This window comes from Chiloscyllium punctatum, chromosome 44, assembly GCF_047496795.1.
Source record: "Chiloscyllium punctatum isolate Juve2018m chromosome 44, sChiPun1.3, whole genome shotgun sequence".
Taxonomy (NCBI): Eukaryota; Metazoa; Chordata; class Chondrichthyes; order Orectolobiformes; family Hemiscylliidae; genus Chiloscyllium; species Chiloscyllium punctatum.
In genome coordinates, this window is record NC_092782.1 from 24,324,037 (window position 1) to 24,348,817 (window position 24,781).

At 41.1% G+C, this 24,781-nt stretch overlaps 3 protein-coding genes across 14 annotated transcripts in view; 1 reads left to right on the top strand and 2 right to left on the bottom strand.

Moving 5' to 3' along the window:
• Positions 1-1,526, bottom strand: part of LOC140466807 (mucin-5AC-like) — a 167,408-nt gene extending 165,882 nt beyond the window's left edge. For 6 of the 12 annotated variants that reach the window (XM_072562449.1, XM_072562452.1, XM_072562444.1 and 3 more), the window contains exon 1: positions 1,395-1,526. In XM_072562449.1, coding sequence (XP_072418550.1) covers positions 1,395-1,443 — 49 coding nt within the window. In that variant the 5' untranslated portion in view covers positions 1,444-1,526. The remainder of the gene's footprint in view (positions 1-1,394) is intronic. The other 6 variants (XM_072562451.1, XM_072562448.1, XM_072562453.1 and 3 more) reach the window with 1 other exon arrangement.
• Positions 495-24,781, top strand: part of LOC140466808 (laminin subunit beta-4-like) — a 193,289-nt gene continuing 169,002 nt past the window's right edge. The window contains exon 1 of the mRNA XM_072562457.1: positions 495-527. The gene's annotated coding sequence lies outside the window, so the exon portion shown is untranslated. The remainder of the gene's footprint in view (positions 528-24,781) is intronic.
• LOC140466601 (uncharacterized) overlaps positions 4,985-24,781 on the bottom strand; it is a 59,545-nt gene continuing 39,748 nt past the window's right edge. The window contains exon 4 of the mRNA XM_072562052.1: positions 4,985-5,796. The gene's annotated coding sequence lies outside the window, so the exon portion shown is untranslated. The remainder of the gene's footprint in view (positions 5,797-24,781) is intronic.

Consider the following 24,781-nt stretch of genomic DNA (forward strand, 5'->3'; position numbering starts at 1 on the left):
CAGTAACAGCACTAAAAACATGAGCCCTTCAGATTGAGCTAATAATCTGATTGATACAATGCAAGAGCCCTATTTTTGTATAGAAATTACATATAAACTTAAAAAATGGGAAGCTATTTTTAGTCTAATGCCAGTAAGAAAACTTGACTAAATGCTTCCAGCCACTCTTTAATAAAAATAAAAATGTCATCTTTGAACAAATTCATCAGAAATAGTTAACAGGCAAGCTTTAATTTTCAAACCCTATTTTTTGATACAGTCACTTAGATCATAGAGAATGGGGAGAGAGATTAGAAGAAATTTCAGTAAACCTGGAATGTTTCATCACAGGGAGTGGTTGAAGCAAATACCATTCCATACTTTAAACGAAATCTATTTGAAAGAGAAAGCTACAAGACAGTCAGAAGAACATGAAGCAATAAAATTAGTCCTGGGATTATGTAACAAAATATCAGCACAGTCACAATAGATGAATGGTCTCTGGCTACATTGTCAATGTCTATGGATGATGGTACTGACATACTGAGGTAGGAATTCAATTCTACAGATTTTAATTTCTCTTCAACTTTATCTCAGATATGAAATATGTTATATTGAAGGATTTTTTTTAGCCAGGGAGATAGTAAATACAATTTAAGAGTACTTAAAATTGAACAGATTACAGGGAGATAGTGGCACAATGATAATATCACTGGACTAGTAATTGAGATGCCCCAAACTAATGAACATGCTTTCAAATTACATGGCAGCATTGTGAATTCAATTTATAACCCTAGAATTATAAAATTCAACTGAGTTATGGTGATCATGCAGCCTATTATTGATTGGTCTTAAATAAAATCCATCCAGTTCACGACTATCATTCAGGGAGGGAGATCTGCTCTCCTCACTCAGAATGGCTTACGTATCCCAGACACCCTAAATGCCACCTGAAGAAGCATAACAAACTATTCAGTTCAGTTCAAGGGAGAGTGAGGATGGGCAACAGAGGCTGCCCTTGCAATGCCCATTGCCCACAAAAAGAAGAATTTTTAAATGATCTTTATAGATTAAATGTATATTACTGCTGCAAACAACAGTTTCTCTCATGCAGTCAAAGAGAAGAACTTGTCATTTTCTTTTGACTGATGGAATTGGTATTGCTTTCAGTCCCATCTACCCGCACAGTGACAGCCATTTGAGATTTTACATGTTCAAAGAACCATTCATATTAAGTTTCGTAGAATTCAAATAAGTGATTATGCAAGGCCCCATTACAAAGACTCATCTTGAAGAAAACCAATATATGATAATACGATTTTATTACATATAACAGTTTGCATAAATCTAAAAAGACATCAGCTATTTTATTTCAAAATCAAATATAGAACAAAATAATATGTGATGTTACTTACCTTTGCACAGGGACAGACCCCAGAGGACGACTAATACAAGCTTTTCCATTGTATTAGTTTTGAATGTGAGTAGGCACTACACTCATCCTAGTGAACTACACTCACCAGTGCATACCACTTCTTCAGTCCATTTATATAGCTCTGCTCTCTTAGCTCATTTGAATAGAACAAGGAAGTTGAAAGCATTTATTTGATAAGCATTTTCCTTTTGATGGTGAATTTAACCCTTTAGATTTTAAAACATTGTTATAGCCTCTTAATTCATCGAGGTCTTTTTTTAAAACACGAAAGTAAGATAAATAAAATGTCTTGCAAAGTTATTTTAAAAGTATTTCTGCACATTGGCCAGAACCAGTTCTAAACCTCACTCCTCTTCACAGTAATCCCGGCATTTATTCATGAGGGGTTTCTGAATTAATCTTTTTCAAAATGATTCCAAAATTCAGCGTTATTATGTATCATACTGACGTTAAGGAGTGGATCTTTGGGATTTGTGGACAGTAGGATCAGGGGTAGGTGGCCTTGGAATTTCCCACTGCTTGGTCTCTTGGCATTTTGCCAGCACTGTCCCTGTGAAAGGAGCTGTGTTGAAGAAAGCGTGGTGGGTGGTGACTACCAACCTGCATGTTGCTGGTAACCAGTTAATCTAGTTCAGGGATTAAAATGACCACTTCGTGAAGAGATTAATTTTCTAGTCAACAAACAGATTCTACACTTTAACCAAAGCGTAACCAGCTTATCAAAGCAACCTCATTATGGGATAGTGAAAGTGTGAGGTGGGCTGGCACGGTTGTTGGACCACAGCTGCAGCCACTTGCTGTCCAGTGGGGGGGGGAATTGACCCTCAACCATCATCGTCAAGCTTTTTGTGGCTTCCCTCAATTTAAATTTTACTGTGTTGTTGGTGCCTCCATTGAGGTGCCCTCTATATGCAAAAATAAACAACACCCATCTTAGGGATGCAGCTATGCAGCTTTAGAGGAGAATCTTCAAGGTTAGGAGACATACACCATGCTCAGCTGGGTAGCAAGTGCATTCTCTGGCTTATAGCTGGTCAATCCTTTAAAATTGTTCAGAGGTGACAATTAACGATGCATCATATGGTCAGCACTTGCATTTGATCAGAACAGCAGCATCATGGCCCCAAAAGAAAAATCCAGCTTTAAATATTAGTGACTGGAATCAGTGAAGGATACTATATCCATTAAATAACACTGTAGAAGATGATCATTCAGTCCACCTAGCCCATACCAAACCTCTGAAGAGCATTCCACCAGACCCACTTCCCCAACCCCAGAACTCAACATTTCCCCTGGCTAAACCACCAAGCCTGAATACCCTTGCACACTACAGGCAATTTAGCATGCCCATCCACTTATCCTGCACATCTTTAGAGTGTGGGAGGAAACCCACACAGACACAGGAAGAATGTGTAAACTCCACACAGACAGTCACCAGAAGGTGGGCTTGAACCTAGGTCCCTGGTGCCATAAGGCAACTGTGCTAACCATAGAATTACCATGCCACCCTAGAAATCAAAATTAATTTCATACTTTCTGTGCTTGTTATCTTTTGTGGTTGCGGCAAAGGGAAACGAATACCCCTCAACTTTCTTCATCTGCTTACATCCAGCCTTTGATACATATGTCTACACATTCCTCCTCCAATACCTCTCCGGTCATCCATTTTGGACTTATAAACACCTGTTTCCATTTTTATTCTTAGCCAAAGAATCAATGGCAGTGGCTTCCCTTCCCATTCCTCTGTTACCTCTGTAATGTTCACTGGTTTGGTGTTTGACTGTGTGCTTCCGTTGCATGTTGCATCATTGGACAAACCTATGGGTGATGTTACAGAACAAGAGAGACTAAAGGTAAACTGGAGGTTTATCTCAGTGGACATTTCAAAAACGTACTGTAAGTATATACATTAAAAACCTTGTGTATCATCCCTGCATATCTTTGAGACAAAGCAGACAATATTTTCCTTTGACTTTTAATCTACATGATGCCTCTCAGTGACTTTGTCAAAATGGTGTCATTTTTAACATGTACGCTGATAACACCCAGCATGAACTCAATCCCAACTCTCTCAACCCTTTCACGGTATTGAAATTATCAGGCTGCTTATTCAACTAACAGGACTGGATGAACAGGAGGTTCCCCTCCTAGGAAGGTAAATGCATTTACTAAATAGCTAAACAGACTGAGTATCAACTTATAAATCCTTCTAACAGATGCAAATGCCGGGCAGTGAACACTGAAGAGATTCCTGGTCAGTCATGTAATGGAAAGAATAGTGGAGTTTCCACTACCCAGTTTATCACACAGATAGAGAAAAGAATGTTGCCACAACAATTTGGAGTCCTTGGAGGGCTGTTGGCTGGACAGCTAGACAGTATGGTTCAAATTGGCACCTATGACATGTAGGTAAAAACAATGACTGCAGATGCTGAAAATCAAATACTGGATTAGTGGTGCTGGAAGAGCACAGCAGTTCAGGCAGCATCCAACGAGCAGCGAAATCAACGTTTCGGGCAAAAGCCCTTCATCAGGAAGGGCTTCATCCTGATGAAGGGCTTTTGCCCGAAACGTTGATTTCGCTGCTCGTTGGATGCTGCCTGAACTGCTGTGCTCTTCCAGCACCACTAATCCACCTATGACACGTAGTTTGATCCTTGTTCTGACTGAGGTGCATTCAGGAGCTGCCTCCTTATGATGGAGATATGGTTGGAATCTGTCTTTGGGCTGAGAACTGAAGAGGACAAATCCATATAATGTTCCTGTTGTTAGGAAATTACTGCTTTTTGCTTAAGATACAATTGCTATAGCTCCCCAAAATATACACAATTAGAAACATTATGAGCTGTAAAAGATGAGCAAAAATGCATTTACTTTTATCTACTTTTATTTGAAATCAGGCCATTAGATTAGATTCCCTATAGTATGGAAACAGGCCCTTCAGCCCAACAAGTCCACACCAACCCTCCGAAGAGTAACCCACACAGACCCATTCCCCTACCCTATATTTACCCCTGACTAATGCAACTTCGCATGGCCAATTCACCTGGCCTGCAAATCTTTGGATTGTGGGAGGAAACTGGAGCATCCGGGAGGAAACCCATGCAGACACGGGGAGAAGGTGCAAACTCCACATAGACAGTCCCCAGAGGCAGGAATCAAATGCGGGTCCCTGACGCTGTGAGGCAGCAGTGCTAACCACTGAGCCGCTATACCATTCATTCATTATTGTTCAGCAAATTCCTAGAACTTCTAGTCTAATAGCATTGGGTAAGATGGACTGCAGTGGTTCAAAGTGGTGATTTACCACCAACTTTTTTGGGCAACTAAACCTTGTTAATAAAAGCTGAGAGCAATGCCCAGCTGCCACCATGTACATAACCTGAGGGGCTGGCAATAAAGTCACAGAAATCTACAATGCAAAACAAATTCCTTCACCCCATCAAGTGTGCCCCAATCAAAAGCAACCACCGAACTATTCTAATCCCATTTGTAGCACTTGGTCCTTAGCCTTATATGGAGATAGTGAGGACTGCAGATGGTGAATTGAATTGAATTTATTGTCTCGTGTACCGAGGTACAGTGAAAAGGTTTTGACTTGTGAGCAATACAGGCATGACAGAATTAAATAGCATAGATAAGTAAATAATAGGTGATCAGCAGCAAAAACAAAAACGCAGGTATAGGTGAATGTTAAGAGTTTGAGAGTCCATTCAGTATTCTAACAACAGTAGGGTAGAAACTGTTTCGAAACCAGCTGGTGCATGTGTTCAGGCTTCTGTACCTTCTCACTGATGGTAGAGATTATAGAAAAACATTGCCAGGGTGGGATGGATCTTTGCGAATACTGACAGCGGGCTTGGTAGATGGATTTTATCGATGTGAGGTTGGACTTTGTGATTGTCTGGGCCAAGTTCGTCACTCTCTGTAACCATCTCCAATCTTGAATGGCACAGTTGCCATACCAGGTAGTGATACATCCAGACAGAATACTCTCGATAGCGCACCTATAAAAGTTAGTAAGGGTATCCGCCGTCATGCCAAATTTCCTCAGCTGCCTGAGGAGGAAGAGATGTTGTTGGGCCTCTGTAACCAGTGCATCCACATGAATAGTCCAAGAAAGCTTGTTGTGGATGACCACACCCAGGAGCTTGATACTCTCCACTCGTTCCACCTCTGTGCTGTTAATGTGTAGGGGGGCATGAGTAACATCCCTGAAAGTCAATAATGAGTTCCTTGGTTTTCCTGGCATTGAGAGCTAGGTTGTTCTCAGTACACCATTTTTCCAGGTCTTCCACGTCCCGTCTGTAGTCTGTTTTGTCGCCATCTGAGATTTGACCGACTATGGTGGTGTCATCGGCGAATTTGTAAATGGCATTCGCCTGGTATTTGGCGACATAGTAATGGGTATACAGTGAGTACAGAGGATAATCAGAAGAATCAACATTTCAGGCAGAACCCTTCATCAGGGTATTCTAATGCTGCTTGACCTGCCATGCTTTCTCTAGCTCCACATTTTATTGACCCATAGCCTTATATGCCTTGGCATTACAAGATTAGATTAGATTAGATTACTTACAGTGTGGAAACAGGCCCTTCGGCCCAACAAGTCCACACCACCCCGCCGAAGCGCAACCCACCCATACCCCTACATCTACCCCTTACCTAACACTACAGGCAATTTAGCATGGCCAATTCACCTGACCTGCACATCTTTGGACTGTGGGAGGAAACCGGAGCACCCGAAGGAAACCCACGCAGACACGGGGAGAATGTGCAAACTCCACACAGTCAGTCGCCTAGGGCGGGAATTGAACCCGGGTCACTGGCACTGTGAGGCAGCAGTGCTAACCACTGTGCCACCGTGCCGCCCACACAAGTGCACATCTAAGTACTTTTTAAATGTAATGAGGGTCTCTGCTCTATCACATCTACATGAAGTGAATTTAAGATTCCCACCATCCTCTGGATAAGAAAATTCTTCATCCCTGTAAACCTTCTTCTGCCCCTACAGTAAAATCTACACCTCCTGGTCATGATCCCTCCACCAAAGGGAAATGTTTCTTCCTGCCTACCCTGTCTACGCTCCTTATCACATACTTTTCTACTCTCAGGAAATAACCCTGGTCCTTCCAACTGCAAATGTTTTCATTCATCAATGTCAATCTATCACAGAGACTTACCCAGCAACCAGTTCTCATCATCTGCACAATATAGCCAATCACCGTGAAGGTCACTCAAACTGTCTTTTTTGTTGCAAATATTTCAGGCATGGCACTAATTATTGGGAGTGGTGGAAGGATGCATCTATCTCATGACACATAATGTCCATTTTTCCACATGTGAAAGAGATTGATTAATGTTACCCTACAACAAAATAGCAATTTTTCAATTTTTCCACCATTGCCACCTCTATAATCTCTCTAAATCAGACTAATTTTACCATCGAAATGTGGAAAATTTGAATAAAATTGTATTGGACGCTGTTTAAGAACTTATGACTGAAGGGGAAACAAATCTACACAATCTATAGTCTCAAGCCGCCCATGACAAGAAAATAAGGCTTCAACAGAATAGGACATTTGACCCATTAACTCAGCTTAACATTAGCCAGTTCACATATCTTTAAGACTGATCAGGGAGTTGAAATCTTTCCAATATTTTCACTATTTTAACCTGAAAAAACTGGCTTGTTACAGGTGAATTTACCCTGTTCTTCCAGTTCCGTTTCACTGTCATTTTAGACAGATCATTGATTATAAAGTATTATAGTAATGATGAAAACAGCAACAATAACACAATAGACCATGCGTTTATGAGAAAGTATCTTTGCAACTCTTTCAACAAATGAATGAAAAGATCAAAGAGTTTAGCAGTTTCTTTCTGTTTACTCATCTATAAGTCAGCCTTGTTTCATATGTAAATCTGACAATTTGCATTCCAAAGGTTCCTTCAGGGAACTGAGCGGATAATCTTGTAAAACACTTGTTCCTGGATGAGGGCTGGATTGTCTGAAGGTTGCACCCTTCAGATGAGGCATCAAGCCAAGACTGCCTGCTCCTAGAGGTGATCAAATTTTAAAAATGACACTTGGGGGGGTCAAGCGACCATGGGCCCAAAATTGCACATTTCAATTTGTCCCACAGTCAGAGAAATCAGGCCTGACAGAAAATTAGCTAAACTAAATTACACAGCAGCCAGCCAGCAGCTATTGGCTACACAGAATAGTGGAAACCAAGATAAATGAGGTCATAAAGCTTCAGGGGGAACCACTTACAACCAGCCCAAAGGTTGTGTTTAGAGAAGTATCGATCAGACATTCTGCATCTTGACTGCCTGAGTATGTTATACCTCCCGGCGCGGCAACAGTGAAAGGTGTTGGTGTGACTCCAATGGATGATGTGAACCCAGCTCATGACCCCATTGGTCAAAGGCCATGGTACATTCTGGAAGTCAGGAGAAAGGGCAGTTAAGAACACGTATGTGAACGACACCCCCTCAACAAAGGCTCAGTGAAGACTCACAGGGAAAATTTGCAACAAGACTCGTGGCAGAAAACCATTTGGCAACCCAGTGAGATCCATGAGAACCTGGGCCCTGACCTGCAACTTTTGTAGAAGAGAGCCAGTCCTACATCAGAGAGAAAGGGATTTCCAATTGCCTGGTTCAAACATTTGAATAATTGCAGGTAATACCCTTTTTCAAACAGATAGAACTAGATAAAGAGTAAATATTGTGGGAATTTCTGAAAAGCCTACATGGTCTTTCAATAAGTAATATTTTGTTCATAAAATTGATTTATAGAGTCATGGAGTCATACAGCACGGAAGACATAAGCTCAAACTAAACTAGTTCCTCCTGCCTGCACTTGGCCCATATCCCTCCAAACATTTCTTATTCATGTACCTAACCAAATGACTTTTAAATGTTGTAATTGTACCCACATCCACCACTTCCTCTGGAGGTGTATCACACACATGAACCATTCCCTGTGAAAATAAGATCCCCTCATGTCTTCTTGCAAATCTTTCTCCACTCACCTTGAAAATATGGCCCCTTAGTCTTGAAATCTCCCATCACATGGAAAAGACAGCTGCCATTGACTTTATCTATACTCCTCATGATTTTATAAACTTCTACAAGGTCACCCCCCAACATTCTACGCTTCAGCAAAAAAAGTCCAAACCTATCCAGACTCTCCTTAAAGCTTAAACCCTCCATTTATGGCAACATCCTGGTACATATCTTTTAACCCCTCTCCAGCTTAAGAATATCCTTCCTATAACAGGGTAATCAGAACTGTACACAGTACTCCAGAAGTGGCCTCACCAATGTCCTGTATAACCTCAACATGATGTCCCAATTGCTATACTCAAAAGATTGAGCAATGAAGGCAAGTGTGCTAAATGCCTTAACCACCTTGTCTCCATGTGCTGCAAACTTCAAAGAATTATGTACATGAGCCCACTATGTTTCTCTATTCTGCAGCATGATACAAGGCCCTACTTTTAATTGTAAAACCCCTGCCCATGCTTATTTTACCAAAATGCAATACCTCGCATTCATCCAAATTAAATTCCATCTGCCAATCTTCAGTCCATTGACACAATTGATCACAATCTTAGATAACCTTCTTCACTTGTCTACTATACCATCAATTTTGATGTCATCTGCAAACTTACTAACCAAACTTAATGCCTTCTATATTCGTAACTAAATGATTTACATAGATGACAAACAAGAGTGGACCCAACACTGATCCCTGTGGAACACCATTAGTAAAAGTCCTCCAGTCCGAAAAACAACCCTCACCACCACTCTGTCTCCTGCCATTAGGCCAATTTTGTATTCAATTGTCAAGCTCACCTGAATCCCATGAGATCTAAGTTAACTAATCAGTCTACCATGTGGAGAGTACTTTACTAAAGTCCAGTAAACAACAACTACTGCTCTGCCCTCATCGATTTTCTCAGTTACTTCCTCAAAAATCTCAATCAAGTGTGAGAGAGACAATTTTCCTCACACAAAACCATGTTGACTATCTCTAATCATTCCTTACCTCTCCAAATACTATTAAACCCTATTTTTCAAAATACTGTCATCAAAGTCAGAGTCTCAGGTCTATAAGTCCCAGGCTTCTCCTTAGATCCCTTCTTAAGCAATGGCACAATATTAGGCACTGATCCGCAAACCAAACTTTTTGTCTGCCTCACCAACATAGAGTCATAGAGTCAGAGAGATGTACAGCATGGAAATAGATCCTTCACTCCAGCTCGTCCATGCCAACCAAATATCCTAAATAAATCTAGTATTTGGCCCATATCCCTCCAAACCCTTCCTATTCATATACACATCCAGATGCCTTTTAAACGTTGTAATTGTACCAGCCTCCACCACTTTCTCTGGCAGCTCATTCCATACATGCACCACAATCTGTGTGAAAGAATTGCCCCTTAGCTCCCATTTAAATCTTTCCCCTCTCACCTTAAATCTATGCCCTCCAGTTCTAGACTCCCCCATGCCCAAGAAAAGACCTTGTCTATTTACCATAACCATACATGCCCTTCGTGATTTTATAAACCTCTGAAGGTCACCCCTCAGCCTCTGACACTTCAGGGAAAACAGCCCCAGCCTATTCAGCCTCTTCCTATATCTCAAACTGTGCAATCCTGGCAACGCTCTTGTAAATCTTTTCTGAACCTTTCAAGTTTCAAAACATCCTTCCTATAGGAGAGAGACCAGAACTGCACACAATTTTCCAAACATGGCCTAACCAATGTCCTGTGCAGGCATGACATGACCTCTCAACTCCTATACTCAATGCTCTGTCCAATAAAAAAAAGCATACAAAATGCCTTCTTCACTATCCTATTTACCCACGACTCCACTTTCAAGGAACTCTGAACCTGCTCCTATTGGGTTGACCTTCCTTGCTGTCTTATTGTATCGCCTTGCCTGTTCTTGCCTAGTCACTTTGTGGTATTGTACAGCTCTTCGTAAGATGCGAGACATACTCTGTTTTTGCCATCAACCCTTATTTGTCAGTTTCATACAGGAGAGTTTATACATTGGTGATAATAAAGCTATGGCCTCTTCTTTTCTCCCTCCAGTAATGCCTTCTTCACTTCACTGCTTCTTTCAGATCTTCCAATTAGACTGACACAGTTTCTTAAGCACAAATTAAGCACTTATAACTGTAGGGTAAACAGTTGGACGTATCCAATCTGTACAGGTGGACGTAAGCTCAAAGACCCCATGACAAGAGATATGCACAACAAGAATATGCAATAAGAATAGGCCATTTGATCTATCAACTCATCTTCTCTTTAGCCCATTCTCATATCATTAAAAGCTGATCAGTGAGTTGAAATGAAATCTTTCCCATACTTGCTCTGTTGTAACACGGATCATCTGTTATGTTACAGATGTATCTGCTCTGTTCTTCTAGTTCTGCTTCACTGCACAAGTTCTTAATTGCCACTTAATTAAATTTGAAAGTCAACTCAGTAACTTATGTACCTGTTAGTTCTCCACTCTGGAGCTACACTGTTCAGCTGCAAGTAACCATCTACAAGCTGCACTCTGATTTTCAAGTGTCTATTCCACACTACTCCCATTTTTATATGCTGCAGAACTGGTAACAAATGTTTAAATAAGCGTGATCATGGGGATTAGCAAATGAAGATCCTCATGTTGTGGTGTACAGCTGATTAATTAAGCCCGCCACATTTTGAGGCTTGTGTTCTGAACAACACGTTATTCAGAGTTTGAAGCATCCAACAATGGTTCCTGTGCAAGATCCAGGACAAAACTGCAGGGAGAGCTGAATGGGAAATATTTGCAGAGATGGAAAAATCTAATTACACCATTCGGTTGTTAAACACACTGGGAAGAGAGAAAGAGCCTCTTTTGGTTTAATTATTAAAGTCTATAAAAAGACTAATTAGAGAAGTAAGAAATTTGCACTTATCCATTCCTATTCATGACCTCAGGACTTCAGCTTTGCCAGCCAATGGAGGACACTCACGGTTGCAAAGTCCTGATAAGTGACAGTCAACTTCTGCCTAGTGAGGTCCCACAGAGAAGGATGAAAGAATCAATATTACATTTTGAGGAATAGATATTGACCAGGATTCTAGGTGAAATCCTTTGGTCTTTGAAAAGTGTGTTGTCTGTGCCTCAGACACATAAACCAGTTCATGTATTAAAAACACTTTACCCATTTATAGTTACAGATGAGATGACAGAAGGTTGGCTAACGTGGTGCCACAATTTAAGAAAGATTGTAAGAAAAAGCCAGGCAACTGTGGACCAGTGAACCTGATATTGGTGGTGGGAAGTTTGTTGGAGGAAACCCTGATGGACAGGATGTACATGTATTTGGAAAGGCAAGGACTGATTAGGGATAGTCAATATGGCTTTGTGCATGGGAAATCATGTCTCACAAACTTGATTGAGTCCTTTGAAGAAGTAACAAAGAGGATTGATGAGGGCAGAGCAGTGGACATGATCTACATGAACTTCAGTAAGCTATTCAACAAGGTTCCCCATGGGAGACTGGTCAGCAAGGTTAGATCACATGGAATACAGGGAGACCTAGCCATTTGGATACAGAACTGGCTTGAAGGTAGGAGACAGAGCGTGGTGGTGGGGAGTTGTTTTTCAGACTGGAGGCCTGTGACCAGTGGAGTGCCACAGGGATCGGTGCTGGGTCCCTCTTTTTGTCATGTATATAAACGATTTGGATGAGATCATATAAGGTATTGTTAGTAAGTTTACAAATGACACCAGAATTGGAGGTGTAGTGGACAGCAAAGAAAGTTATCTCAGAGTACAATGGGATCTTGATCAGATGGGCCAATAGGCTGAGGAGTAGCAGCTGGAGTTTAAGTTAGATAAATGCGAGGTGCTACATTTTGGGAAAGCAAATCTTAGCAGGACTTATACACTTAGTGGTAAGGTTCTGGGAAGTGTTGCTTAACAAACAGACCTTGGAATGCAGGTTCATAGCTCCTTGAAAGTGGAGTTGCAGGTAGATAGGATAATGAAGAAGGCATTTGGTATGCATCAGAGGAGCAGGAGAATTGACATTTCAGGCCAGAGCTCTCGGTTCTCCTGCTCCTCAGATGCTGCCTGACCTGCTGTGCTTCTCCAGCAACACATTCTCGACACTGACCTCCAGCATCTGCAGACCTCACTTTCTCCTAGTAACTCTCTACAGCACTGAGGCATGTGCCTGGGATCTGGCTCCAATCTTCAGAGCGGAACTGTGAAGTTGTTTCACTGAATACTTGTTCAGTTGGCGTTCTGAGCAAGGGTCGTTGGACCTGAAACACGGACTCTGATTTCTCTCCACAAATATTGCCAGACCTACTGAGTTTATCCAGCAATTTCTGGTTTTTGTTTCTGATTTCCATCATCCGCAGTTCTTTGGTTTATTTTCTTGTTCTGCTCACCTGCTTAATCTCAAATGTCCTGATGGAAAATTTCACCTTCAAAGTGAATCACTTGGGTTGGGTCATATTTTCTTTGTTCAGTGTATTGAGCCAAATAGTAGGTATGTATGTGACCAGTTCTTCCAGTTCAATATAACTATTGGCATTTACATTCTGCCAATTAAATAGTCTGTTAGCATTTCTTACCTATTCATGAAACTTTAGCGTATCTTATGAAAGGCATACTTTAATAGAGAATCCTTCAATCTTGGCCGAATGACAAAATATTTTTAGACCTAGCTACTTCCGTCAGAATTTTCTTTACCTTACTCATGTCTCAAGTAAATTGTCAGTCATAGCTACTCTGTATACACTTCTAAAAACTCAAACTTTCAATAAAATTTCATGGTGCATTAGTTTATCTTAAACATAACAGCAGCCTCGCTCAGAGCCCAACAACTCCTTGACAACCAGCGTGCTGTAATTTATTGAGGTTAACATTGTTGCACCAAAGCTCTGAAGCAACTGGAGCCACTTGTTCTTTTTAGAAAAGGAGAACAATGAAGACCTCAAAATCTGGCCCCATCATCCCCATGATTTCACACTATCAGAGCCACTTTGCCTCCAAAATGGAATCTACGGGGCAACTTTTTCCACGCAGAGGGTGGTACGTGTATGGAATGAGCTGCCAGAGGATGTGGTGGAGGCTGGTACAATTGCAACAGCGCCAGAGACCCGGGTTCAATTCCCGCCTCAGGCGACTGACTGTGTGGAGTTTGCACGTTCTCCCCGTGTCTGCGTGGGTTTCCTCCAGGTGCTCCGGTTTCCTCCCACAGTCCAAAGATGTGCAGGTCAGGTGAATTGGCCATGCTAAATTGCCCTTAGTGTTAGGTAAGGGGTAAATGTAGGGGTATGGGTGGGTTACGCTTCGGCGGGTCGGTGTGGACTTGTTGGGCCGAAGGGCCTGTTTCCACACTGTAATGTAATCTAATCTAATGTAATCTAAAAATCTAAAAACGTTTAAGAGGCATTTGGATGGGTATATGAATAGGAAGGGTTTGGAGGGATTTGGGCCGGGTGGTGGCAGGTGGGACTAGATTGGGTTGGGATATCTGGTCGGCATGGATGGGTTGGACCGAAGGGTCTGTTTCCATGCTGTACATCTCTGTGACTCTATGACTCTATACTGCTTATGCAATTCAATTGGTCGCTACAGAGGTATATTGGTCAGCGTATTAGCACGTGAACAGGGGTGCGGAGTGTTCAGATCAAGTGGTAATTTTTTGATGCTACATTGTCACTTTCGAACCCAAACTGAACTATTGAGAAAAGTGTTCCACAAAAGGGAGGAACAGCTCCGGTGGAGTTATTTAAAGGAACCATTAATTACTTTTCAGTTAGCAGCTAATTAATTTCTATTGGTGATTGTTGTGATGATAGAGGTGCTTTGTGGAGTCCACTGTTCCTGAAGAATACAGCTAGCTTCGATGATTCTGCATAAATCACCTGTTTCCAGGCAATAATGCACTAGGAGGCATTTCCTTTGAATTCAGAATGACAGTGTCGATGAGCAGACCAGAGGTTATATGAGAGCAACACAAGCTTCTGGAAGATGGAAGAGAGGGGAGACAGACTCTCAACAGCAAGCCATAGCCACCCAACATGTTGAAGGAAACCCTCTGGCTGAACCTGTATGAGGAAAAATGTGTCAGATAATTACACTTCTCTGAAATCAACTTCAATTGCAGCAAAAGAACCAAGTGAGAATTTCATTCCCAGTGGAAGTGAAGGGGATTGTTGCTGTGAGTCTTTGTGCTTCAGTCATTCCAGGCTGGAGCAGTCAATATTTGCCTACATCAGCACAGGAAGGTCACCGACATCCTGTATCCCAGTACAGTGTCGACATGGCATGCTCTCCTGCTGGAGAAGGGCAGGTGAAGTGTGCACACAGTTCCACAAGGTTTACACAAGACAGAAGTTGACCATTGAACACACATATGTCATGCTACAGCTGACGCATAGCATCTCTGAGATGTATCTAATTAAAATGGATTCCAGGGTCTCAGCTTTCGTGTGGAGTGTGACCAAATGCAAGAAATGATGCAGGTCAGTGGAAGCAGTCACAACACCCTTATCGACAACAATCCATTGTACCATCTGTGTTTGAACCATCACCATAAACAAAACAGTGCTCATGGGATGACAATGGCTACTTCCTAATAACAAGCCCCACATATAACCAAATAAAATGTCAGCGTATTGACAGCCATACTTCTACACAAAATAAAAATGAATCAGCAGACCATTGATGTAATGATTCAATACTTTGGCTGCCTGGATTTCCCTACAGTTCTCAATAGAGAAAATATCAAGATTCATTGGAGTTGTACAGAGGGAAATTTCAGCCTGCTGAGGGAAGAGCCCTTTCCCACTAGCTATACAATAAGAGGCTGAGGAGCAACAGAAAGAGGAGGAAAAGCAATAGAGGATGTAACCAACTTGGACCCTTTCTGGGCAGCTGTCTGTGCCACATCCAACTGCACTACCGGCAACTGCAACGCTAATTCTCCATTCATCAGCCATCCCTTCTCTCGGTTTTGACTATTACAGCCTCCAGTTAATATCTGATTTAAACTGAAAGTAAAACAATATTCCAGATCAATATTACACATCAAAAGTAAAGCAATCATGCCCATGTGTTCCTTTAATGTCAGTCACCTACGTGTCCTTCCCTGACCTCATGCTATAGCACGGTGCATCCCAACAGGCTGCAACACAGTTGGTGGAAACCTAGTGACGTTTAGTGAAGGATGATGGCCTTACATGATGACTTTGAGCAGCCTTGATCCTAGAAGGAATGATCCAGTCATGGTCAAGCAGCAGTTTGGGTTGGTCAGCTGTATAATTGCTGGATTGGCAAAGACGGGAGTCTGAATGCATTCACCTTTTGGAAGATAATGCCTTGCACTATCTCCTGTACTGGGCTAAAAGTATCCTCAGGACCAGTTAGCAAAGGACCACTTTGCTCCATAAGAAAAAGGAAATGTGTCAATTGGCATGAGATGCGGCTAGCACTAGGGATGTGGGTGTGCTCCATGAAGATGAAATGAAGCAATAAATGTTGAGTATGAGTCAAAACTGTTTGAGACGATCAATAGCTGTGTGATGGGGTGTGGTCTTTCTACTGTCATATTCTCCTATCATCTACTCCTGTGTTAACAATGATTCAAATGCCTGGTTTGAAAGGTTTTCTAGATTGTTATGCAGACAGTCCATTGTATTCCATTCTCAGGTGAGAACTCTGCATCTTTTAAATGGTGCCTGCCAAGTTCTGCTCAATTTGAAAATAGATTTTGCATTGCCTTTTCCAAAAATTTAGATTTCTAACTGTGAGTTTCTGCAATGCATCTTATAAATGGGTGCACACTACTGTTACTCAGCATGGGTGGTGGAGGGAGTGAATGATTATGAATGTGGTGCCTATCAAAAGGGGCTGCATTTTAGAGCCAGACTCATCCAGGCAACTGGGGAGCATTCCATCAAGACTTGGGCCTTGTAGCTAGTGGACAGTCTTTGGGGAGTTAGGAGAGGAGTTACTCACTACAATTTCACTGTCTTACTATAGTCTACATCATGTTCATTCAATAATGCTCACCCATTTCATTCTCCTAAAGTAGGAACCTTTGCTGCTCTTTCTTTCCTACTCACTCACCTCACTACCAACATTCCCTCTAATTTGTGTAGGTGCACCCTTCATAATCCCTCCGCTACTCCGTGACCATTAACCCAACCGCTACAGCCCCCTCATACCCCCTCGCCAATGGACTATCTATTTCCATTTGCCAACCTTACTCACTTCATCTACCTTGCCAACTCACTCAGCATGCACCAGGTCTTGGCATCTCTCAACAGTTCTTGAAAAGTTGGATAGTTTCAAGGGGTGTACTCATCTTTTACACACATTCCTCTCCACAATTAACAAACATAAATGGCACCTTGCATCCCCTGAGATGATCCCTGATCCTCCCAATTGAGCAATTACTATCCCTTCTCCTAAGGTGTCCTAGGCTCATATCTACAGGGAACCACATCTCTCCAAAAGGTAAAGCCAGACCAACCTAAAGATTCGCACTGCAAATAGGTCGATGTTTCTTGATCTAAACTCCACACTTCCCATTCCATTCACCAAAGAGGATGTTAATGGAGGCAGGTCATTATTTAAATGGTCATATGCTTCCACAAAGCATGTGTGCATGGACCACAGACAGCCCCCAATCCTGCCCCTGAGAAAATGAGAAATGCCAAATTTAGGGGCAGGCTTTAGGATTCCTGACACGTTGTGCCATATGCACATGGTGGAGAGGCTCTCAGTCACTGTAAGAACCTGGGTGAGTGCTTTCATTGTGGGTACAGGCTTGGAACTGTTAGGGAACAAAGAGTTTCAGATGTACAGACACACAGGTCATTAAAAACCAGATCGTGGACCCAAAACATTGTGTTTTTTTTAAAAGAATTCAGTAAAGTTATTATCTAAGGACTGGAATACACAAAGGGAGAGCTTTGATCAGACTCTGTTGTTTTGATGACTTCATCTCAAAAAGGATCTATTAATCTTACAGTGAGAACAGTACAGATTCACCAGAAAGAAAGCAAGTCAAAGTGCTGAATCAAGAGTATAGCTTGCCTAAATTTGGCTTGTAATCTCAAGTTTGGAAGGTTAAGAGATGATCTAATTGTGTCTTTTAGTATGATCCAATCAAGTATATACACAGAAGCTGTTGCCTGAAGTGGAAGAATCCAGTATAGGGGTCTACAGTCTCAAAACTAAAGCTAAACTATTTAGGGTAGGTCAAGAATTACTTTTTTCACATTGAGGATAGCAGAACCAAAGAATTCTCTCCCCCAGAAAGCTGAATCAATTGATAGCTGTAAGACTGAGATTGATCAGTTTTTTTTCATCAAGGACAGATTCCAAAGTACTGGGGAGGCCCAGTGGCTAGCTCTGCTGCCTCACAGCACCAGGGATCCAGGTTCAAGTCCACCGTCAGGTGACTGTCTGCTGTGGAGTCTGCACATTCACTCTGTGTCTGTGTGGGTTTCCTCCAGGTGCTCTGGTATCCGCCACAGTCCATCAAAGTTTACATTTAGGTGGATTGACTAAAGCTACTTAGCCCATGGTGTCCAAGGGATGTGTAGGTTAGGCAGGTTAGCCATGGGAAACACAGGATTATGGGAGAGGACGGTGGTGGGTCTGAGTGGATTGATGTGGACTCAATACACCAAATGTCCTGCTTCCACACTGCAGCAGTTCTATGATTTGACTAAAGGCATGTAAGAAGAGTTGAGGTACAAGTCAGCCATGATCTACTTGAAAACAATCTCAAAAGGTTAAATAACGTCACAACTGAATTAGGGAGATCACACGCAAATAGTTTGTGGAATAATAAGGCTCAACTATGACGAATATGTATGAATCTAGTTGGAGCACAAAAGACAATGCACCTGGCCAAATGACTGCAATTTGGTACCCAAACCCTATATACTGTCTCAAGGTTTGCATGAACAGAAAAAAAAATTAAAACTTATTCTTTACCAAAAATACCAAAGTGGATTATTAATGATAATTATCAACTTAAATTTTGCCCCTCTTACTACAAATACATAGTCATTCATAAATAACATGCAAAAATGACAGTTTGACACAGATATTATGGGCTGTATAAAAATATATAGATAAGAAAAACAAACCCAGTTTTCTATCCGAAGACCTGACTATATATGAGCTTTTTCAACACTGTTATTGATTCTTATTGATGATGGCACAATGTTGTCTGCAAAGCAATTGACAGTCTATAATTTACCGATTGATCAGTAGATCCTGGGGGGTTTTTTTATGTAGAATCCCTACAGTGTGGAAACAGGCCATTCAGCCCAACAAGTCCACACTGACCTTCCAAAGAGCAATCCATCCAGACCCAATGCCCTACCCTACATTTACCCCTGACTAATGTGCCTAACCTACACATCCCTGAATTATGGATCATTTAGCTTGGCCAATTCACCTAACCTGTACATCTTTGGATTGTGGGAGGAAACCCACAATGTGCAAACTCCACACATACAGTCACCAGAGACTGGGATTGAACCTGGGTCCTTGGCGCTGTGAGGCAGCAGTGCTAACCACTGAGCCGCCATGCTGCCCCCAAGGGGGAAAAAGGGGTTTTCCTTTTTCCATTATGTTTTGGAGCTCTTTCCTTCAGTGTCTCTGGATGTAGCTTTTCCTGCTCTTTTGACATGGAGTGGTAAAGAGGGATGTTTTCTCTGCAGGCTTTTTGAGGTTTTCTCCTGGTAACCTCACACATCTGTGAAGATTGTCAATAGAAACAACGTCTCAAGGCAGAGTTCCCATGAGCAGACAATAAGTAATGCCATTTTGTCTGGACACAATGTCAACTCACTGTTGCAAGAAAGTAACATAGCACTTTGTTTAAAAGCAGTGTTCTTTTTTCTTCATTTTCAATTTACAGTAAAAAGTGAAAAGAAATGGCCTTTAAATAAGTCTCCATTTATTCAAATGTTTTGATGAAGTAAATGGAGAAAAGCTATTTGCACCACTTAGTGAATCAATAACAAATGGGCCCAAATTGAAGAACGTAATCGAGTTAATGGAGGTGCAAGGAATAATCATTTTATGTGAAAGTCATTTTGACAAATAAGCCTCACCAGAAAATATAATGCAAACTCTACAATGTGGAAGCAGACCATTCACTCATCAAGCACACATCGTTCCTCCAAACAACATCCTACCCAGACCCATCCCTCTACCCTATCCTTGTAACCCTGCATTTCCCATGGCTAATTCACCTAACCTGCACAGCCCTGGTCACTACAGGCAATTTAGCATGGCCGATCCATCTAATCCACACATCTTTGGACTGTGTGAGGAAACCAGAGCACTCAGAGGAAACCCATGCAGACACAGGGAGAATGTGTGTAAACTCCACACAGGTAGTCACCCAAGGGTGGGGTCAACTAAGATCCCTGGTGCTGTGAGGTAGTGCTAGCCACTGAGCCACCATACTGCCCTGAGATCTTACAGCATCAAAAGTATCTCTTCTTTACACTTGCATTTTGTCTAAAGACTTTTTATACCATTTACACAATTTGTGGTAATGAGGGTCACAACAGTGCAACATTCTTTACAGAGAAAGCAGAACTGGGAGAATGGAGTAAGCAACAAAATACCTCTTTAATCAATCAGACTGAAAATCCTCATTGAAGTACAAAGTTGAAAGTAGCTAAGATACCTAATTAAACAGCAAATAACATACAAAAAAAATAGCTTTAAGACAAAATTCAAAAGACAATGCTGAAGAAAATATAATATTTTTAAAAATCTTCAATAATATTTAAAATTTGATGAAATGAATTCAAATGTAAATCTTCAACTTTTTGACTGCAGTTATGATTTATCACTCCATTAAAACTCACTTACACTTGACTGGACAAGGCCCAACATTATCTGGTAAATGCAAAGAGTTTCTAGTTTGTAAGTTGTTGTGTTGCCATTGTCGTACCAGACCATAGGGGCTGCTCTCTTATTACAGAGAGAAGCGAATGGTGGCGATTTAACCGCAAACTGATGATGGGAATCAAACCCACGCTGTTGGCATCACACTGCTCTGCAAACTAACAATCCAGCCAACTGAGCTAATCCAATTCACAGTCTGTAAGTGATCCAGACTCCTGGTATTCCTTGTCCGTGATTGGTGACATAGTGCAGCATGTTTATCATTTAGTAGGGTTTGGCAGGGATAATAGAGCGAGAACTAGGTATAGATAGCAAATAAGTAGTCAATATTTTAGAGATTTGTGACTCATAAGTTGAAATAAAATTCTGAGTAGAAAGGTATATACCCGCACTCTGTCTAACTAACCTTTAATGTTTAACAGTGCAGATCAACTTGTACAGCAACTCTCACGCTTAGCTACTCAATAACAGAATGCAGTGATTGGCTCATTTTTACTTCAAATGCAAAATCTAGGCCAGTATGCGTTAAAACACATAACTGATTAAATGTTAACTGGTTGTTCATTTTCGTATCTGTTTAATATTTTGAGTGAGGGTTTGATACCAGGTTTGTTTGCATAAGAAATATTAGAAGAAATTTTCTGAAGAAGGGGTACTGGACCCATTAACTCTGATGCAAAACCTGCTGAGCTTTTCCAGCAATTTCTGTTTTTATTTCTGACTTCCAGCATCTGCAATTCTTCCAGTTTTTAATTAGAAAAAAATTGTTCTGAAGAAGGGTCACTTGGCTCGGAACATTAATGTTGCTTTCTCTCCATAGATGCTGCCAGGCCTGCTGAGTTTCTCCACAATTTCTGATTTTGTTTCATCACAAGAAATTTGACATATGATAATAAGATACAACATAAATACAAATTCTCTTTTTCCTTTACTCCCAATGTACCTTTCTTTCAAGGCAACTCTTCAGAATATTGTTGCACTTCCCACATTGGCTGCTTTTCTATTGTCAATGAACTATGTTGCAAGAGTGTCCTGACTGGTCTTTCCAGCTCCATAGGATTCCTTTCAATTTCACTAAAAACAAAGTTTTCCAGCTGCTCAACAAAATACAGTCAATCAGTGAGATGCTTGTTGTAAAAATGCATTGTAAAGAAATTTGTTTTCATATATTTATATATTGTGGAACATAGTTGCCTTTCAAGATGTCAATTCAGTAAAATGCAAACATCTCTTTTAAATGATTACATTTTTTGCATGCATTGTCTTACCATTTCTATTTGATTGTCCAATTTTGGGAACTTATTTACTTTAGCTTATGTTTCACGTGTACCTCAATACAAGTCCAAATTTGATTTTAGTCCTTTATTCAAAATCAGACTATAGAATTAGTGCAGAATGCAGAATGGGTGGAAGCTTCTCTTCTGAACTGTCATCATTCAGTATCATTACCTTTAGGAAAGTGGTCACAACTTCTGGCTTTTAAATGAATATACAAATCTTTAAGTTGATGTCTGTCATTCAGTGCAGCTCTAAAGGATTCCACAACTGCCATTTCAAGTTGGCAAAACAAATTTACACTTTCTGTTTTGATATCATTTTTAGAAACCCCATCAAAAATTAACTCCTGTTCAATCAGATGTAATTGAGTTTTTAATTACAATCTGAACAAATGCTGCTGAACAACTGATCTAGTCAAGAGAAAGTAATTTTGTTAAAGGAATAGTATTCATTACCTCCATTATGATTAATTACTATTTCATAAATCCAGTCTTTTAAAAGATAATTGGATTTTTTAAAAAGTTCATTCACAATATTTCAATTCTACCTTCACTTCATACATATGACCCAGCCTCAATATCACTCTGTTTTTAAAGTTTTTAAAAAGTGATTTGGTTTTTGTTATTTTTATTTCCTGATTAGCTGTCTGTGAGAATTACGTTTGAACAGCTTGATGCAACAGTTCACCACTAAATGTAACAATTTAACAATATTGCAATCAATTGCACGTTGATACAGGGAAAATTCTTCCCACAGAGATCACTGGATCTTTTAGCACAGCTTTCTTGTGGATCAGTGGCAAGTGCTGTAGCTGAGCTACTGGCTGCAAAATCCCAGGAATTATATTCACTTGAATGGAGAATGAAGAGCTTACAACAGAATTCTGATATAAGTAATCAAGAAACCAAATAATAATCAGCTGTTGGCATGCAAATGTTGTTCTGGAAAGAAGTATATTACTACAAGTTGCTTTCCTGTATTCCTGATGAAGGGCTTTTGCCCGAAACGTCGATTTTACTGCTCCTCGGATGCTGCCTGAACTGCTGTGCTTTCCCAGCACCACTTTAATCTAGACTTTAAAAAGATAAGCACAGGCCCAACCTACTCAACCTCTCCTCATAAACCAGTCCCTCAATATCTGGTCTTAGCCTGGTCAACCTTTCCTGGACTTCTTCCAAAGTCAGTGTACCTTTGTACCTTTCCTCACTTAGGGGGGCCACTATTCCAACTGTAGTCTAACGAATGCCTTGTAAAGGTTTAGCAAAAGCTCCCAACTTTTATATTCCATTCCATCTGCCTTCTCTATCACCTACTGAACCTAGATGAGGACTCCAAAATCCCTCTGTTCCATAGATTTCTGCATCTTTCCCCATTCAAATAATATTCAACTCCTGTATTCTGTTGGCCAAAATGCATAACCTCACATTTTACTACTCATTTATTGGTTTACAAAGCAGTGTGATGCCAACAGTATTGGTTCAATTCCTCACCGACTAAGATTACTGTAAAGGACTCTCCTTCACAACCTTTCTCCTCACCTGAAGTATGGTGACCCTCAGGTTAAAGCACCACCAGTACTCTCTCTCTAACCAGAGAGCAGCCCAATGGTCTGGTAAGACTATGGCAACTTGACTTGATATAGCCAGGTTGGAGTGTTATTAGTGTCTTCTACAATGAAGTTTGATGCAAAGAGTTTATTCAACTCTCCAGCCATTTCCTGGTTCCACAATATTATTTCCCCAGCATCATTTTCTAAGCAGGGAGAAAGTGAGGACTGCCGATGCTGGAGATCAGAGTCGAGAGTGTGGTGCTGCAAAAGCACAGCAGGTCAGGCAGCATCTGACAAACAGGGGAATTTTCACTTTAGGCATAAGTCCTTCATCAGGAAAATACAGGGCTTATGCCTGAAACGTTGATTCTCCTGCTCCTCAGACGCTGCCTGACCTGCTGTGCTTTTCCAGCACCACACTCTCATCTCATTTTCTAAGCAGCCTCTGTTTAAATTGGCTTCTCTCCCACTTTATATATCTAAAGAAGCTCTTTGATGCTATCATGTTATTACTTGCAAGTTTACCCTCAAAAGTTTATTTTCTCCCTTATTTTTTGGTGGTGTTGTTTTAAAAAAAACTTTACAAATCCTCTGGCTCACCACTAATCTTTGCCACATTGTACCTCTGTTCTCTTTCAATTTTGTTGCTGTCCTTAATTTCCTCGGTTAACCATGATTGGCTTATTCTTTTCCAACAATCCCTCTTTCTCACTGGGATAAATTGTTGTTGTGAACCATGAATTTTTTTTATAATGTCTGCTAATTCTCCTCAAGTGAAGTGAGCACTTCTTGCACCTTGTGCAGGCTATGTGAACTTTAAAAGGTGATTGCTACTACAGTGTCTAAGGTGATATTTCCAGTGTGCAATACATTGCTTATGAGATGGATTCCCGTTGCTGTATGTTGTGGTTAAGTGCTTGGGGCTATGTTTTGAAACCCACACGGTGAGTTAATGCCTGAGGTTCATTTAGTGCTCCTGGATGTCTTTCACCTGTAGAGTGTGGACATCTCCTTAATGCTGTTACCCTAACCTGACATCACACAAATGTAGAGCTCCTTCCACTGCAGATTGAAACACTGACCCCTCCCATTCTGGTTGCGGTGGCAGATTTGTCATCACCACAACTTTATTATTTACATCGCAACGAGAGGAAACAGTGGTCACACTAGCTGAGACTAGGTGATCCCACACGTTTTCATATTACCTGCTTAATTGGCTTTCTGCCAACCCCACTGACTTTGATCGTCCCCGCTTTTCCACCCAACTCTATTATTTAAATTGTTCATCAACACCGTTTATCCCCTGACCCCCATCATACAAAACATAATTATCCACTAACCTCCACAACCACTTAAGCCCTGCTGGTGCTGACTGTCAATGACCCTCTGTTTCCCTCATTATCTCTTCCATTCCAATAGCCTATTGTCTTTCCCCTCCTTAAATATTTGAGTTGTCTCCCCAATCCCCCCCAACCCCACAATCATTATATCCTTTGTATGTCAACCAGATGTCTCTAATTCCAACAAATCAGTTGCCCAGGTTCTCTCCTGCAACAGTGGCCTGATAACTCCTA